Source organism: Melanotaenia boesemani, chromosome 20 (assembly GCF_017639745.1).
Source record: "Melanotaenia boesemani isolate fMelBoe1 chromosome 20, fMelBoe1.pri, whole genome shotgun sequence".
NCBI classification, from domain to species: Eukaryota; Metazoa; Chordata; class Actinopteri; order Atheriniformes; family Melanotaeniidae; genus Melanotaenia; species Melanotaenia boesemani.
This window is the reverse complement of record NC_055701.1, coordinates 12,227,862-12,246,217: the sequence shown is the minus strand read 5'-3', so window position 1 is coordinate 12,246,217 and position 18,356 is coordinate 12,227,862. Positions and strand designations below refer to the sequence as shown.

The 18,356-nt window shown below is 39.5% G+C and overlaps 1 protein-coding gene across 3 annotated transcripts in view; it reads right to left on the bottom strand.

Annotated features, from left to right (window-relative positions):
- eml5 (EMAP like 5) overlaps nt 1-18,356 on the bottom strand; it is a 39,542-nt gene that overhangs the window by 6,758 nt on the left and 14,428 nt on the right. Inside the window, exons 5-37 of one of the 3 annotated variants that reach the window (XM_041971990.1) lie at nt 17,621-17,806; nt 16,923-17,058; nt 16,675-16,698; nt 15,719-15,920; nt 15,256-15,393; nt 14,875-15,131; nt 14,556-14,768; nt 14,286-14,453; nt 12,934-13,040; nt 12,713-12,831; nt 12,421-12,607; nt 12,174-12,279; nt 11,686-11,779; nt 10,172-10,272; nt 9,878-10,071; nt 9,611-9,722; nt 9,302-9,429; nt 7,576-7,717; nt 7,343-7,495; nt 6,433-6,564; nt 6,203-6,291; nt 4,159-4,335; nt 3,822-4,023; nt 3,611-3,737; nt 3,350-3,364; nt 2,566-2,574; nt 2,080-2,158; nt 1,655-1,784; nt 1,460-1,558; nt 1,127-1,147; nt 712-885; nt 435-643; nt 44-201 (exon numbers count right to left, since the gene is read on the bottom strand). In XM_041971990.1, coding sequence (XP_041827924.1) covers nt 44-201; nt 435-643; nt 712-885; nt 1,127-1,147; nt 1,460-1,558; nt 1,655-1,784; nt 2,080-2,158; nt 2,566-2,574; nt 3,350-3,364; nt 3,611-3,737; nt 3,822-4,023; nt 4,159-4,335; nt 6,203-6,291; nt 6,433-6,564; nt 7,343-7,495; nt 7,576-7,717; nt 9,302-9,429; nt 9,611-9,722; nt 9,878-10,071; nt 10,172-10,272; nt 11,686-11,779; nt 12,174-12,279; nt 12,421-12,607; nt 12,713-12,831; nt 12,934-13,040; nt 14,286-14,453; nt 14,556-14,768; nt 14,875-15,131; nt 15,256-15,393; nt 15,719-15,920; nt 16,675-16,698; nt 16,923-17,058; nt 17,621-17,806 — 4,388 coding nt within the window. Of the gene's footprint in view, nt 1-43; nt 202-434; nt 644-711; nt 886-1,126; nt 1,148-1,459; nt 1,559-1,654; nt 1,785-2,079; nt 2,159-2,565; nt 2,575-3,349; nt 3,365-3,610; nt 3,738-3,821; nt 4,024-4,158; nt 4,336-6,202; nt 6,292-6,432; nt 6,565-7,342; nt 7,496-7,575; nt 7,718-9,301; nt 9,430-9,610; nt 9,723-9,877; nt 10,072-10,171; nt 10,273-11,685; nt 11,780-12,173; nt 12,280-12,420; nt 12,608-12,712; nt 12,832-12,933; nt 13,041-14,285; nt 14,454-14,555; nt 14,769-14,874; nt 15,132-15,255; nt 15,394-15,718; nt 15,921-16,674; nt 16,699-16,922; nt 17,059-17,620; nt 17,807-18,356 lie in introns of those variants that run through there. The other 2 variants (XM_041971992.1, XM_041971991.1) reach the window with 2 other exon arrangements.

The following is an 18,356-nucleotide window of genomic DNA, read 5'->3' as shown; positions in this document are numbered from 1 at the left end:
TATAAAACAACTTTACACATTCATGTTACAGAAAATCACTTACGGTCTTTCTTTGCCTCCAGTGACAATGAGGCCATCTCTCAGTGTGGTGTACATAGTGAACACAGGGCCCGTATGAGCTTTGGCCACTATTCTTACTAGAATGTGTTCCTTCCATACACACACATCCCCACTTATGGTACCTGTAAATGTCAAGTCATTCTGAAAAGAAAACAAATCTGCACTAATCTAGTGGCCTAAGAAAGCAGAGAAAGCAATGCACGAACAATTCACAGCACAGGTAAGCAGACAGAATTGGGCCTGTTGAGCTTGGCATTTTAGCAGATTTAAATTTAAGGTAAACATGTAATATGTAGTAAAAAAAAATAAATAAAATTTATAAAACAATTAAACAAAAATAGACACTGTGGATCACAATGGTGGGGTTCACTTACAGCTCCAAATGCTACAGACAGCATGGTCTGCATCCGGGCGTCTTCGATGGAGCTTAGCACACCTTTCTTACAAAGCAAAGCTCGACCAGCCAATGTCCAGAAACGCACATGTTTGATGCCCACAGACACAAAGTGTGTGTCAGAGTCGGGTCGAAACTCAGCCACAAAGATCCTCTGAGTGTGACCCATCCGGCTGGCCACTTTGGCACCTAAGAGACAAAGCAGAGTGAGTCAAATCCTCAGGACAAAAAAAGGGGGTGAATTTTAACTTTATTACCTTCTTGCCACTTCCAGACAGCGATGGTGTGTTCAGGGTCCAGGCCAACAGACAGCAGGAGTTTTCCTGTGGCACTGAAACTGACAGAACAAACTCCACCGGAGTGGAAACAGCGCAGCACTGATAGCGTCTGCTTGGTCATGGCATCCCACACATGTATAGAAGGGGATGTGGCTGAAGGACAGAAAAGATAAATACCATGATTTATTTAAATGTTTTACTTCTACTTTTTATTTTTTGAACAGAAACATGAAATGTCCTTATAAGTAATGTATATATTGTATATGTGTGTATTTTTTTATTTAAAGTGTGCATTGCTTAACTTTTAAACTGGATGGCAGTAATTTAACAAACCTAACATATTTTCTTTGAACAGTTGTTCAATAGTTTACTACAAATATTGAGAAATTCCTACCTGACATGTCACCAGTATCACCTGTAAAGCAGAAAATGAAAATTAGTGACAAAACCAACAAATTATTTATTTTTATTGGTTTAAAGCCACAGTTGCATGTGCTTTGATAAATTGTAAAATCAACATCATCAGTCTTACTTTTACTGTCATTAGTGTTTTACAAGCTTGTCTTTTTTTAAGAACTGTATTAAAACACAGTACATTATTAAGTTTCCTGACCATCAATATCTCTCTGAAAACAGTCATTTTGTTCATTTGTGTCTTTGTGGCAGAGCTTGTAAGAATAAGAGGAGAATGGATGGCACTCAGGAGGTCAACTTCTCACAAACATACCTACTTGGCCAGTTGCCACCACGTTGGGGAATTTGGGGTGTTGATTGATTGTCAGGCACAGAATGTCGTCACTGTGTTCTACATAGAAACTTTGGCAGGCTGTAAGGAAACATACAACAACACAAACATTAAACCAAACCCTAATATGATTGCTCTTTAGGTAGGGAACATTATTTACTTTCAGCATCTACTTACAAGTTGTCAAATTGAGTACGATGCCGACTGAGGCGGTGTGATAGATGATGTCCGCCCCCTCGTTCAGGTAGTGCACGTTATTGCGGCAGTCATTGCCACGGTAACCAAACACCAGCTCCAGCACCAGGTCCTGTGAGAGAGTTAGAAAAAGACCATCAGAGAGTTAGAAAGGATAACTCCATGACAACAGAGTTGCTTAAAGTCTGCTGCCAGCAGAATAACAGAATTTGATTAGAGCATCACTGCAGTACTTAGAGAGGATGTCTGGACAGAGAACAAGCACACGGCATCTTTAGCTGAACTAATCACATTGGAAACCAGAACTTTGGAGAGAGAGATGAGCCTTCTTCTGCTTACGTAAAGATTACCATCTGTACATCTGAGTCTGTTTGTTGGGTTTTGGTGAAGATGTGAGGACAATTTACCTCAATGGGCCTCTTCTTCTTGCCAACATTGTTGGTCTGCAGCTTCTCTGGCTGTGGCAACGCTCTGCTGACAGGAGGCCTGAAACAGACAGCTGGGGTGAAATGACTGCAGCACGTGAATCTCCACATGGACGGTGATAACAATGACAAACTGTATGAGTATGTAAGAAGTAATCAATTAAATATACAATGTATATATTTTATATATACATATTGTATATATATTTATATATATGTGTGTGTGTATTTATAAAATAAATAATATAAAGAAATTAAATATAGATGATATACATTATGAGAAATAATGACAGTTTAAATAACAGTGTAAAGACACAGTGTGAAAATAGACTTTACTAAAATCCTAAAATAGACACAAAAAAAATTACACTGTACTTTTCATATATTATTTTTAAATATCTGCAAGAGACCATAAAATTAATTGTGGGTACAATAAAATGTAAAATAACAACAGAGTAAGAAGCTTACCTTGATCCTCTTTATTAGCAGCAATAACAAAGAAAAAAAAAACAAGAATTAAAAAGAAAAAAAAATCCCACAGACCTCACAACTGCTCGCTGGACACACAATAACACAACCCCTTAGACACTGAGGACAGAGCAAAATACAAGTCAGCACCACTGTGTAGCCATGACAACATGACAGCCCATTTCTATGGCAACTGCTACTCAGAAGGTGCTATGCGGATGACTGCATCATATTAGCAACAATAATCTGGAAATTAATCAGTCTGATGCACATTCTAACAATGAAAAATTATATGACAACTGAGAAGAAATACAATCTTCATACAATCTTCAAGAAGAATTCAAGGACAATGTATAAATTATATAAATGTTTTACAGCTGAGATGTGAAATTAAAAGTTAATTTTCTTTAACACCATTTCCCCAGAATCTCTGACATTAAAACCAGCCTGAAGGCAACCATTTCAGAACTTGCTCTGCTGAAAAATATTACATAAATTACCCATTTGTCTTGCCAGTAAAATAACCCAGAACACCTAGAATAGGCTTTTAATCTGAACAGCAAAACATTTTCATTGATGAAACTTGACAGAAATCAGGCATTTGTGCTAAACTAAGGAAAGAGATTCTCATTTTTGCATGATACATTTATTTCATATCATTTCAGACCCATGATATAATTATTAATTTGGTCTATTCTTGAAATTAATTTTTTTTTGTCTGTTGTATGTTTGTAGCCTAATCTTTTCTTTTGCAAAATCAGCAGGTATGAGAACAAGAACTTACCTGACCACCCCTTGTCTTCATGTAGGATAAAAGAGGAGGATAATGGAGATAAACAGCCATTAAAGGAAAGAAGAAAAGCAGAAAAGGCTAAGTTATTTCAAAAGGGCAGGGACAGGATGAATTTTCACACAGGAAAAGAAATGTCATCAGAAGAAGGCAGGTTTGACTTCTTCTTGGCATATATTGGTGTAAAACTTTTACCGCTCAGAATCATCCCACTGAGCAGCTGCAAAACGACATTGCAGTATCAACATTAAGTACCTTTCATCGACGGAAGGCTCCTTTAGCTGCAGGTGGGGCTTTACTCCCGTCATTGGTCGTATGTTGGTGGATAAGGCCTTGATGGTGTAGTTGATCTCGTTCTCCCTGGTCACATCGCTGTCATAACCTGTAAAGGACAGAATAGTGATTTTAATGTGGAACAAAAGAAAAAGCTTGACAAATAAAGTATAAAAAGTAATTAATCTCTTGCCTCCATCGTCTTCACTCTCAATATCTGATTCCTCACTGTCGCACAGTTTGAATTCCCGAAGGCTCTCAGGCTCATGGGCCCAGATCATGAGGCATGTGTCACCCCCACCCACAGTCACCAGGAGGCTGTCATCATGGGTCCATCGCACGTTGGTAACATGTGTGCTGTGTGCCACGTAGCGTTTGAACTTTGCATACTTCCCCTGTGGGGACAGCACTTATTAAAGACTTGTGAAATTAGCACATAATTAACATACCATTTGCACAAATCTGAAACTTTTTGTCTACGTTAGCAGATGTTAACAAGATAATATACTTAATCATGAACTGTGTGTTACCTTGACAGGGTATCTGAAGAGCTTGACATATCCTAGGTCATCACCTGTTGCTAGCACCCTCCTGTCATTACTAAGGCAGGCAGCGGTCACCTCAGTGACCTCGCTGATCACAGGCCAGATGCCCTCAACAGATGGCCCAAGGACACACGTCCATGTGCTCCAGTCAATCTTCTCCACCTGAAACAAGTCAGTGAGGATTCATTGGTATAATCTATTTATGAACTGGTTCAAAACAGAAATATCAAACCAGCTGAACAGCAACACAACAAAACACAACATTTCAGAAATATACCAAATGTGACAATGAGTTCTGAACTCATGCAGCAGAAGCGAGATTGCTACAAGATTTTACTGTCACATGATGAACCATAGTGAACTGACTGAAGCAAGCATATAATGAATTACGATAAACTGGATATAAATGTTTTAAAGGATTGAACCTTTGGGAAAAAAAGAAAGATGTGACACCTAAACTACACATTACAGATTAAACTACGGCTCAACATTCACTGTCTTGCTGAGACTTGGTTGAGCTGTCATGATCTTAGGCTTTTGATTTAAGTTTTTTTTTTGTCCTGTCATGTTTAGTTCTGGTTCCCTGTTTTTTTTGTAGATTAATTCCCCTTGTGTATTGGATTTTGTTTTGCTTCCTGTTCATTAGCTCACCTAGTTTTATTTTCTCATTTACTTCACCTGTTGCTTATTAGTCTCTCAGTGTATTTATACCCCTTGGTTTTCAGTTTCCTTTCTCAGATCATTGTTGTGTTTCCCTGTCGTGTAGGCCCTGAGTTTTTTGGTTCATTCATTAAAACCTGTTCCAGCACCAGTCGGCCTCCTACCTGCCTACCTCCTTGGTCCTGCTATTGGGTCCTCACCTCCACCAACCTGCGACATGAGCACACTAATATTGCTCCTGTCTTTGATAATTATAATGACAACTAAACTGTTAAAACTATTTTCTTTTTTTTAACAACTTTGAAACACACTGAAAGAGAAACCACTCTGAGTAGTGTAAAGGTAAATTACTTCCAAATAATTATGCACTGGCAATTTATATGAGGAAGACATGACTGCAACATTTTCAATGTGACTTGTAAATAGTTATGAATATGAAAATATAAGAAGCTGTATGCTGTTAACAAGAAGATTCCTACACATTTTAACTGGAACAACTATAAAGCACATTTAAATGTGAAACAAAACCTACACTTTTTGCTTTAAGGCAGAGCAACTGTCCTCACTCTAGTTTTTCTGATATATTCCTGCCATTTCACCAGTGAATAATTAAATTATTTAAATGTTTTTAACCTGAGAAATGCTTAGCGGGTTTGCTGGCTTAACAACAAGATCAGGGAAGGGAGATATTTTTAACCTAGTTTTGTTTAAAAATGAAGATAGTGACTATGATAAGCTATTTCTGTTTAATTCCAAGTTATGGTAAACTCAGCTAACCAGTTACTAGGTTCAGCCTCTTAACATGAGAAAATTACATACTATTTTACCTTAAATAGGAATTGTCATATCAAAAGAACAAACGTATGTAGGGGATAAATGGAAGATAAAATAAACCAAAGAAAGGGCCATAACACAAATAAATACACCATCTGCCTCCAATAAAAAGTGTTTTTTATTTATAAAAACATAAAGCATGTGAAAATAGAAGCACAAAAGACAGCACACAGCCTCAGCCTGTCATTGAAGAGACTTGTATGATCAATGCGAGGAAAGGGAAACTCAAAAACAAATGCCAGTAGACGTGATTCTCCACTGGGACATGACCTACCAGCATCTATCATCTCTGTCCCTTATTTTCTAAATGCCGCCCTCCGCTGCGTGCCTTGCAAGGTGCCTGAATGTCACAATGCATTAAAGCCATCGTAAACACTATCCCACTTCCACTTCTCAAATTAGAACGATACTGGTGAAAAGTGGGCCGTGTTAATGCTTCACTGCCCTTCCTCAAGTCTCTTCTGATCCCGAGGGGGAAATGTGGGCCAGCGGCACCACGACCACGGCTGCTCCTGTGTCTTGTCTCTCTGCTTACCTCTGTAGCCGGGATGGTCTGCCTCTTCCCACGCGGAGCTTCGAAAAAAAACTGCTCTTTAGCCGCAGTGTTAACCTGAAGTAGTTTTCCTGTAAATGAAAAGGTCCATTTATTGTGATAAATTGGGTGGCGATATTATCCATAATTGCTTCTTAAATAATAAATAAATAATACTAAAAATAAAATAATAAAATTAATAAAAATATTATTTTTTAGGGAAGCATATTCACCTCTCTTGTCCCAGTCCAGATGAGTGATGTAATTGAGGCATCCTTTGCACACTCCTACCCGTTTGCTACTCATTACATTGTAAATGTCCACAAAACTGTCTCCTGAGGCTACTGCAAGGTACTTGCCGGCTCCTGAGCCAACAAGAGAGTATAAAGTGTCAGTCAGTCTCACAGGGTTATTCTAAACTACATCTTTGATCCCATGTGGATTAGTAACTTCATAATGACTCAGGTGATTCCCTGACTTTTAAGCCAGTGCCATCAGCTGAACAAAGACGTGTAGTTTTACATCAACTAGATAAGTTGACACAAAACTCACCACCTACATATATATTGCTTACAAAATACTACCTGATGAGTTAGTAGATAAAATATGACACCAGAAATACTTGTGATCTTTGAGTTTACTCTTCTCCCAGTTGAGGTTAAAAATGAAACATAACATGCTCCTCCTATACGTCATAGTTCATATCATCACCACAGTGAACAATTAGATTGCATACTGCACTAAAATCTTGCAATGGATCAAAAATAACTATAATTTTAACAATACCAGAACTCATTTTTATACAGAAGATCAAGGCTCAGGTATTCATGGCTGTTGGGTGGAAAAATAGGATCCTGCTTACTGTAGATTTAGGTTAAGTGTTTGGACGAAAAAGAATTTGGTTTCTTTTTCTCACTTTGTCCATTCCTACTGTTTCTCATTCCTCTCTTGCTGTTTCTCTGTCTGGCCTTATTACAGAAAGCCATTAATTTGGGTCAGGCCTGCAGCAATATCGCTCTGACTCACAGTGGGAGGGAAACATGCATACCTGCTGAAATCCAGCACACATTGATTTAAGAGGCCTATTTATTCTGTTTATTCCAGTTCTGAACCAGTAAAAAATTGCTGAGGTGAACCACATACCTGGAGAGAACTTGATATCTGAGATGATGTCCTTGCGGTGGTGGAAGGACACCAGGTCCTCCAAGGTGTCTGCGTTCACAATAAGGAAACTGCCGTCATTCAGGCCAACCGCTAAGGCCTTTCCATCGGGGGAGAAGCAGCAGCAACGGCCTCCTGAGTAAAGCAAAGTATCTGTTTAAACCCTGAAACCATCTTAGAAAATACACTCATCTGTTACTGTAACACTGACTCACCTTTCCTGAGTTTGCGTACAGCCAGCATGCAGTGGCTTGGAGAGAGGTCCCATATGCGTAGGGTTTTGTCATCGCTGACGGTAGCACAGAGAGGGAGATGAGGATGAGTGGCCAGGCCCCACACTTCACCCTCCATGTGACCCTGAAGACACATTAAAAAAAGCATAAATACTTCATTTGAAGTTGCTAAATTTAATCAGACAATAGGTGATGAAAAAAGCTAAGTGCTAGGAAGCCAAAAGACAGGAACAGTAATTTGAACCAAACAGATAGACCCTTTCTTATAATATTCCATTTTTTTACAGCTAATAGGTACCCATATTCCTACACTAAAAATGTACATTAATTGAGTTTTTATTCATCCAACATAGTTACTTTGTAAGCTTGTTCTATAAACTCTTGACCCAACAGACAACAACAACCTTTGGCTCTGTTCTGTCATAAAGTGATCCTGTCATTCATCCACCACATGCATCTGAAGGGCAATCAATTGCATTTGCTCTGCTCACAGTCCATGGAGCCTGAGAGAAACTGCAGAACCACTTAACTAAATTAAGAATTTCCCCATTGAGTGGCAATAATTCATCAGTATTTATGACCATTTCCTCTGTGAATCTGCACTGCGTAGTTATTATGCTTTAGCCTGTTACCCATACAACAGAAATGCAAACTATTGATTGATTTACAGAGTACAACTTGCTGCTCCCCTCTCAAGGTCAGTTGTTACCACCCTAAATATTTCGCACAAATAATCACTGAAAAACAGTCCCCCTTCCTTCTGGAACACAGTGAGCTTCCAGATCAATTTACCTTCAAGTCTGCTATTTATACATTTTGGCAAAACCAAAATAAATAAATAAATAAATAAAATTAAAAATAAAAAAGAAGTGCACAGACCAAAAATCTGCATGTGATGATGTGATAATGCACAGCATGAGCATTTTGTCATCTTAATCCTGTTGCATTTAAGGATGTTCCAACCATAAAATGAAATTAAAAAAGTCTATTGCAATTTACAGTAAGACTGCCTTTCTACTCTCCACTGAGGAAGAGACATTACAACAATACTGTAAGTGTAAAATTGTGTGCAACTTGGAAGCAGTTTACCCTCCACAACTGCTGTCAAATCCCAGCTTCTTCTGCAGTAGAAAACCTAGGACTTATGTGTTTTCTTCTCTGACATAGTGAAGCACGGGGTATAATCTAATGCAGTGGTTCCCAACCTTCCCCCAAAGAGCACAGGGGGTCCTTGAGGCTTTGACCATTCAGGGCCATTTTCATTAAAAATTAAGACCATGTCCACACAGAGACAAGTAAATGAGTGTCCGCTCAATTGTTTTTTTAATCTTCTGGACACTTTGTTCACATAAAACTGGTGTTTTCAGAGCCTAAAACCCTAACTTTTTTCAATCAGATCTCAAAGTGAATAAATTAAGGTCATCAAAATCTGCTATACAATATTTTAACACATATATCCTTGGTCAAAAATAAAAGAAATAATAAAACCAAATAGAACTACAACTTGTGCATCCAATCAATTTTCGTTCATGTAATTTTCGTCCAATACAGAATTTAAGGTGAGAATCTTGCTAATGAAAGCATAAAAGCAAGAATGATTTTAGCATTGGGTATTAGTATTTGCATGAAGGGGATCCTCAAGGAAAACAAGTTGGGAACCATTGATCTAATGTATTATTAGCTGTGCAGCATGTTTTCTTGCTCCCACCTGCACCAGCAGAGTGATGGGGCCACTCTTGTCCACCTCCAAGATCTCGCCATTCTTGGTCCCCACCAGGATGTGGCCATGGCCGAGAGATATGGCACGTATGGAAGGATTATCCTCCAATAGCAGCCCTGCAGAATGGATGAATTACAACGATGAGGCTTAAAGCAGGATACAAAAGGTAATGCTCATTTTAGTTAAAAGCACTGAATGTTAAAATGGATTTGCATTAAAGGGTTGTAATATGTAAATGGAGCATGTCAATAATCCATGGACAGCATAGGACAATTAAGAACTGGGTGACCGTTTTACCTTTGGAGCCTGGAGCTAGGACTGCTCTCTTGATGGCATAGGTCTTGAGGCATCTCTCAAAAGTGTCATCCCACAGAGCTACTATACCATCCTTTCCTCCTGTCACAAATCCCTACAGGGAGTAAGTGTTGTCACATTAAAAACTCTAATTATGTCCATCTGTTTGAACACACCACTGTGAGAGCAGAAAACACCCTACTTACAATAAAAATACTTGATTTCAAATATATAATATAGAAAAACCTTCCTCCTGGCTCTGTAACTTACCTTTTCCAGAGCGTGCATACTAAAAACAGGGCCATCGTGAGCTTTGACAGTCTTCATCAAAAACATGTCTCTCCAGATGCAAATGTCCCCCGTGCAAGTGCCTGAAAACACCATCTCCTCTGACCAGCCGTACACAGCACACATCATAGTCTCTGTCTTCCCCATGTTCCCCTTGCGCCCAATTAGCCCACCACCTGAAAGAGAGGCAGACAGTGAACAGTGAGATGTGTCACTGCTAAGCCAGAGTTCTGCTTCTAGAGTCTAACTAAGGAAACATGAAAGAATGGGTCTCACCGGCTTTATGCCAAAACTTCATGTGCTTCACACCAGCACTGATGAGCTTGTCTGGAAGGTAGGGGTTTATTTTCACAACAAATATCTTGTCCTTGCTTCCTCTGAAAAAGAAGTTGCACATCATTAAATATGCCCAAAAATGTTCATTGAGATTTGCTTTATGCCCTGCAGCATGTGTTAGTTCATTATTATTTTTTAGTGTTGAGAGAAACTTTTATTGCAGCTGGATGGGTTATAGTTTGAGTGCCATTTTAATTCAGGAGTAAAATATAAAGTAAATGGATATCTCATAGAAGTATGCCATCATGGTCAGTCAGATAAAGATGAGGCAGTGGCACTGTACAAGCCAATTTTGTAAGGCCCATCTCCTTACTTCCACCTCACTGCACTGCCCACCAGGGTCTGCAAAGGAGATTAGAGCTGCTCCAAGCTGTCCCTGAGCTGTAGTACGAGGCTGGCATACAACATGCTGGAGAGCTGCTAGCAATGCACTGCTCTAAAGCAGCCAGAGAGGAATTTCAACCAACTAGATTAGCAACAAAGCCTTAACAAAGCAAAAGCAACAATATTTAGAAAAGTTTCTGTTTTTTTCAGTCAGGTTTCCTGATTATGTTTTCTTTTCTTGCAGTAAAACACAAAATCTTACAGTATTCTGTGAAAAAAATACTTTAGCACCTCTCCTGGTTTTAGGAAATTAATCATTCAAATACACTGTAAAATGTAACATTGGTTTTCTAGTGGATATAACTTACTTTTAATCTAGCAGTTAGTATTACTAATCTTAAATTTGCAGAAAAGGAGTTTTAGCTTAACCAAAGCACCTGTATCTCAAAGTAAAACACGCACTTTTGAGGCTGCAGTTTGAGGTTTAACACCTAGCTTTTTTGAAGCAATGAGTTTGCATATATTTTTAATTAGAGCCAAATAGTTAAATTTTAAAGTGTAGGGTAAAGTAATCAAGGTGCATTAGCCTGGTAAATATGTTCCATATCTGGTTGCACGTATTGTTTACATCCAGTGTGTGCAGTCATTGTCCAGTCATTGCATTTGTCTTTGGATCATTGTCCAGTGGAGCAAGAAGTAGTTGATGTGTCTTCCTGTAAAAAACCTCTGATACAGCAAGCAGTCCAGACTGCAAGTTAAGCTTCTGTTAGGAAATTAATGTAATTCTCTTTAGCTATATAATTACAGTCAAGGCACTGAGGCTACAACTTATACTACAACTATTACAACACTGGCAGAACTTAGCTTAGCAGAAGAGCAGTCTTATATCTGGTATGGAAGGCAATTCCCTTCCTTTCCACTCCTTCATAAATCCCCCTTCCACAGCAAAGTGGCTTCACTTTAGTTCTCATCTATAAATGTCCACGCTTAAGCTAGTGGTGCTATAACAATCAGCAACATTAAAGGGAAGGTTTTTCAATGCTTTCCGGATGTGGGGGCGGCAGCTGGTGTGCGCTGAAAGGCCGACCTGCAGCCGTGTCAACATTGTAATATAACTACAATATACCAACCGCATGGCAGAGAGCTTCTCCCCCTTTCTCCAGTCCCACAGCACAATGGTGTGATTGTCATCCAGACCAACCGAGGCGAGCCGTTTGCCATCCGCTGAGGAGGAAAAAAATCATTCAGCACCTCAAAGAGAAAGCCAGTCCTCGCTTTCCTTCAGTGACGTTTTGCCCTCATTAGCAACATGAAAGCATCCTACTCAGCTTGATCTGCAGTGGGTGATTCACTGACACCGACATACAGATCACTACCATTCCTCTAACTATGGCCAATTAAGGATAGTGAGATGAATAGCTCTACCTTGATGCTGTCAGACCACTGTGACCACAAGACAATAAAAAAATATTTTTCAGGGCTAAATTAGTTGCCTTGTAAATGTACCAGTTTCTTTTATGTGTGATACCATTTCTTTGTTGCTTGTCAGAGCAGGATGTGTGAGTGTATACTGGATGGGTTTGCAAATTGCAGCTTAAAAAAAACCAGTTGGTGTTACCTGAAAAGTCCAACGCACACACTCCGTGCTGGTGAAAACCTTTCAAGACAGACAAGGGCTTCAAAGTTTCCGTGTCCCATATGTGTAATGGGCAGTCTCTGCCAACCTGGATAGACAAAATCATTTACACAAATAATAATAAGGAAACTTTCTACATATATGATAACAATTAAATGACTGAACATCTCAGGCATTCCACTGCTAAGACATTTATCTGATCCTAGAAACCTTGAATTTTGGTAGCTACCTGGCCTGTCGCTACAAAGTCCTTCAAGGGATGTATAGCCAGACAGAGGATATCATCATTATGGCCCATGTAGAAACGCTGAGTATTTTGCTGTCTGTTGTACACAACCCCTACTGCAGCTACATGGTAGACGATCTCCCCTGTCTGGGTGTAGAACAGGTTGCTCCTGCAATCATAGCCCCTGTAGCTGTAGACAATGCAAAAGAAGGTGTGATGTTTTGGATAAAAGACAATATAAAGTACCTTATGTTCAACAGGCATGTATAGGATTTTTTAAAAAAAGTTGGCCTACCCATGAATGAAGTGCAGTTTTATACAACTTCCCGGTGCTTGTTCTCTCTTCTTCATGGCCATTGATCGATGTTTTTCTTTGCACTGTTCTTTGAGCTGAGGTAGATCTTCTTTATAAACCTAGATATATGTGGAAACATATTTACATGCTGCTTAAAAAAAACCCACTGGATTATTTACAAATTTAGTGTTTAAAGAGAGGAACTTGTTGCTTCCACAAACCTGTCGTCGATATGTGAGCTGTGTCTCCTGCTCAATTTCTGAGTCCATCTCAGGCACGTCTGACTGATCAGAGTCTGATTCTTCACTGTTAGAATCTGCCAAGGTCTCTGCAGGCAGCAACAAGGTTATATCACAGCTTGCCAAGTAAAACCCTTCCCTGCCACTAAATCAGAAACACACCCTTCTGCAAACCCAGCTAAAAACACTGTATCCAGTTTAAGTTGGAGTGAAGGTAAACCATGTAAAAAATACTATGACATCCTCAATTTTTAGGCTGTCATGACAATGCTCAAGACAAATGTATGGAAATGCTGATGCAGCAAGTTAAAGCCGTGCCAAGACGACGCAATAACCAGAGCTGCCAGCTTTGGGAGACTATTCACAAGACCCATTAGGAAAATTAAAAGGAAAGGCAGTTAGTATGTGGTGTAATTTCAGAGAGCACAACTGCACTCTGTCTCAAGAAAAATATGACTCGGGAATGACAATGCAATTATACGTACGAAGCTCCATTCACTTTTATTGGTTTTGCCTTAATTAACATGATGGCTGTTCCTTTATAGCGCCTTGTAGAAATGATAGTTCATTAAAAAGTATGGGAGGGGAGAAATCTGGTGCATTGCTCTCTGGTGGTTTAACATGTCAAGTTCACGAGGCTAGTGGGAGTAGTATGTACAGTATGTACCAGGAATCCAGTCACACAAGCTCTTTTGGTAATACATATATATTCATACATCCTGTCTCTTTACTTTAGCAGAGCTGCTGTTGAATAAATCTAAATAACCAGATTTTTAGACTGATTCTAGTATTATAAAGACCAACGTAGAATATTGATGCAAATAATTACCAACAAGTACTGTACAGTGTTTAACCAGCTAATTGTACTTGTTTTGTTTAAAGAAAAAGCCAGAAATAAGCTAATGTTTTGGATTTATTTGGGTGTGAACATTGCAGGAAATATTTGTGCTAACAGACAAGTGTTAAGCCATTGTAATGTGTAAATATTACGCATTACATTTAACATGAAAGATAAGAAAGTGGCATCATCATGAAACATTAAGTAAAACCAAAAAGGAGCTAATTTTGTCCTTTATTTACTTAAAATATTTTAGCAATTGTGCATCCAGTGTTCCACTCACTTAAGCCGACATCAAAATTACCATCAGGGTTCTACACTTTCTGTTGCTTAATTTGATAATGTTTAGCTGGCCGGACCTACTGCTTTTGTGAAATAAGTAATAACATTAATGGGGGACCCCCATTACAGTGTAACTCTGTAATAAGTTAAATGGATTCATTAGATGTAAAATGAAAGCTTTATTCCATATAAATGTGAAGCCAGGTTGTCTTACCTTGTGGTGCTATATGCAGAGCCTCTTTAGACTTTCTTTCAGAAACAAACTTCCACTGGAACACTGAGTGATCTGCACCACCAATAGTTATGACCCACTGGTAGTCATGTGACCATCTAGCATTAGTTATATGGGCTGAGTGACCTAAATACTTTTTAAATTTTGCCCCTACAACAAAAAGAAAAAAACATGAGTTAAACAGTCCATACAAAATTTCAAAATGGCATTGCTTAGCTCTTTCATTAAGATTTAATATTAAGGTCTTTTTACCCTTTTTTATACATGGATATCGCATCAGTTTGACTAATCCATAGTCATCAGCTGTTACTAAGACTTGATTGTTAAAGTTGGCGTCAACAGAGTTGATGTCATTTATATCTGAGTACTTGGGCCATATTCCATTAACTTCAGGGCCCAACACACATGTCCATGAAGCCCACTGAACCAGCTTCAGCTCCTCCCTGTTGGTCACTTCCTTCCCACCTCAACAAAAAGACAGAAAAGTTACCTCACAAAACAGCTCTTTTAATATCACACCCAAGAAACTCAAATCATCTCCTATCAAAGCTGTCGACAAACTTGCACTTACTTGGCATCCTGTAGAAGAGCCTCCTGCCACTGCCGTCATTGGTCTGGAGGTATTTGCTATCCGTGGACCAATCCATGTGTGTGATGAAACTGCTGGAGCCAATGCACTCCCCCACTTTCTTGTACCTCTGCACTACACCATAGATGTCTACTGAGTTTTCATTAGAGCCGACAGCCAAGTGGGCTCCATCAGGGGAGTACTTCAGCTCATGGATGGCCTCTTTCCTGTCCTTGATGTGGACCACCTCTGTCATATCTCTGGAGAAAGGCAGAGAAATTAATGAGGAGCTAAAATGGACACCAAGTAAAAGAGCCCTTCATTTCACTGGGCATTCAGTTAGGATAAAAATTTTCCATCTGGTTTTTGAATTGTATGACCCACCTGACTCTTAGAACGGTAAATGAGCCATCTTTCATTCCCAGTGCCAGGTGAATACCATCAGTGCTCACAGCTGCACAGCGGATTGGCTCCTCCATGTTGCAGCGAGCTATCAGTGCATGATCTATAAGGCTCCATATCCTTCAGACACAAAAATGTAGGAAAAATGACAAAGAGCTCATGAGCAACCTGAAAAATACTAAGCAGGAACAATATATAGTATAAATAAACACTTAGAATTGCTTGATTAAAAAAATATATCCTTTTATCCCTGTATTTATTTCTCCATTATTTATTGCTTTGTATTTTTTCAGCGGTATCCTCTCTTCTTCGCATTATGAATCAGAAATACATTCAGAAATGTGAAAAATGATCTATTTATTTATTTAGGATTATGGTAGTTTCAGTCATCTTTAATTCCAACACATGTGCTATTATCAGTACACGGATGAACTTGAAGCGCCACCTGACTGAGCGGTCGTCACTTCCCGTCATGGCCAGAGGCTTAGTGGGATGCACGGCCAGCGCCCACAGCTCACCCTCACAGTGACCTTGCATGATGAGGAAGGGCTTGTTGCGGTCGTGGACCACCACCTCAAAGATCTCACTGTCCTGTGTGCCCACTAAGATGTGATCTCCTCGCCAGCACACACTGCGAACAGACAACCCTATCCAAAACATACACAAACTAAAATTCAGGCAAAATCTTAGCATATAATCAAACAAAAGGCATTCACAGTCATTGTAAGAGACACAATGGGGATAATAAAGACACGAGGTGATAATAGCCATCTGCAGGATGGGACGGCAGGATTTTTAAGCCAATCTGCCACTAAATCTGTGTAATACAGCAAGAATAGGATGCAGGATGCATGTGCCGTACACAAACAGTCCTGTGCAAAGGTTTTGGCAATTTTGGATGTCTGGATTCATAGCCATCATGCAACACAGAGAATAACAAGATTACAAGAACCTTAAACCACAACTATCATGGAGAAACATGGTGTCCTGAAACAGAATTCATGACATTAGTCTGGGATTAGATGAAGAGAAAAAAACAAGACTGTGAAAAAGACAAAATCCACAGCAGACCAGAGACAAGATGGTTGGAACAACCCACCTGTTATACACTTAGAAAAAAAAGCACAAATGTGCCTGCAGAGCTACAGATCAAGGTACAGAAGGCATATTCATTTTTTTCCCACTCCCAACATTTCATAGAAAGCTAATGATAAAAAACATCAATTTTACATTTAGTGCTTCACCTTTTGCACAAGACTGTAAATGAAGGTGACATCTGTATATGTGCAAAAACTGCAACAGAGCTTGGACTTACTAACAACAAGAGGAAGAGCAGAACATTATGGGGACTGCTACAAACAAACTGACATGGTTATCTCCGCCTTCAATAACATTACCCACCTCGGCTATTTTCACCTCTAGCTACTGTTAGGTCCAAGATTACAAATAAAGGAGATGAAAGAAATAGAAAAGAAGAAGGAAAAATGTTAGTAGGGTGAACATATATGGGATAAAGGATGTTTTTTTTTTTTTTTATCCAACATTGTTTTGTAGTTGTATACAATTCTTATAGCATCTCAAGAGAGCATCATTTGTCTTGTAGCCTCTCTCTTGTTAAAGGGAAAAAAGAGGAAGCAGTTTCACATCACCTTTATATCCTTGGTCTGTTTCCCTGAGATCAATGACAGTAATTGGTTTGAAGTTGAGATCCCACAGCCGGACGCAGCCGTCCCGGCCCCCAGTAGCAAAGCCCTCTTCACAGGCATTCATGCTGAAAATCCCTGACTGGAGGAAATGACAGGCTGTCAGTGAGGATCTACACAGTAAATGAACAGCGACAGAACCAGTCCCAGCTACAGCGTGCACAGTGCTGATGCTCAGCCAGCCATTTGTTTAACAGGGCTTTAACAATTACAAACCTACTGTGCTCTTAAGATAAGACCAAACTGAGGAATGGGAGTTGCTTTATTTTTTTCATTATTATTGTAAAGCTTTACCGATAGTTTTATTTGTCTTATAGGTACAGGGTGCGCAGGGAGGCCCCTTTCTAAAGCTCCAGATAGGCATTTGGCAATACAAAAAGCTGGAATGAACATGTACTGTAGTTATTATCCCCTCCCCCATTCGCCTACCCCCTTACCCAGCTGTTGATCCCATAGATATCATTTAATCCTGTGGAGCAAAAGGCTGATCCTTCTTTGCTGAACAGAATCAAATGAAGCAAATGTGCATGGCTACAAACCTGGTTAAGGTTATGAGAATTGAACTTTGATCTTTACATCAGGTGGGTGTGTAAAAGCAGCCTGTGTAAAAGAGTGTGTAAACATACCCTACCACATAAACATACCCCATGAGCTCCTTGAACCGTCCTCATCAGGTTAATCCCTTTCCAAACGTATATGTCACCATTCAAGGCACCTGAATATGTGACTTCATCCTTGGCGCAGGCAAGGCAAAGAATGGTTTGGAGATCCCCTGTTTTGCCAAAAACGCCACGTTTGGGTGTCAGAGCATTACCGCATAAGCTCCAAAACTGCAACACAAACAGAAATGGTGAAAGAGTGTTGTGGCTAATAATCCCCCGTGTAATCCTGTCCTGAAAGAGCAAATTGACAATTACACAGAATTTGGAAACAAGAGAGTGTGAATAATCACGTTATGTGTGGTTGGACACACATATATTAAAAAATAATTAAAAACACACAAGAATCTTGAAAGAAAGCAAAGTGAATCAAAATCAAAAGACCCTCTTTGTTTTGCATGTGATACTTTGAGCTCTTGCTGGGGGTCAGTGCTGCAACCACTTGATCAGCATGCACAGACACACAAATGCAGACATGAAGGCTCATTATTTATGAACAAGGTCATTGGGATGCATGGTCACGGCTTCGTCTGAGGGCTAAATCCATCTAACGCAGGAGGAGAGAACGAATAAGTGAGACACTGTCTGCATGGAGATGAGATCACAGGGATGAAGCTTAGGGAAGGCGTCTCGAATACTGGAACACAGCCGTTGGCACGTAAAACTGAGACACATTCATCACTGAAAAGCAGCATGAAAACTGCAGTTCTGACACACCTAT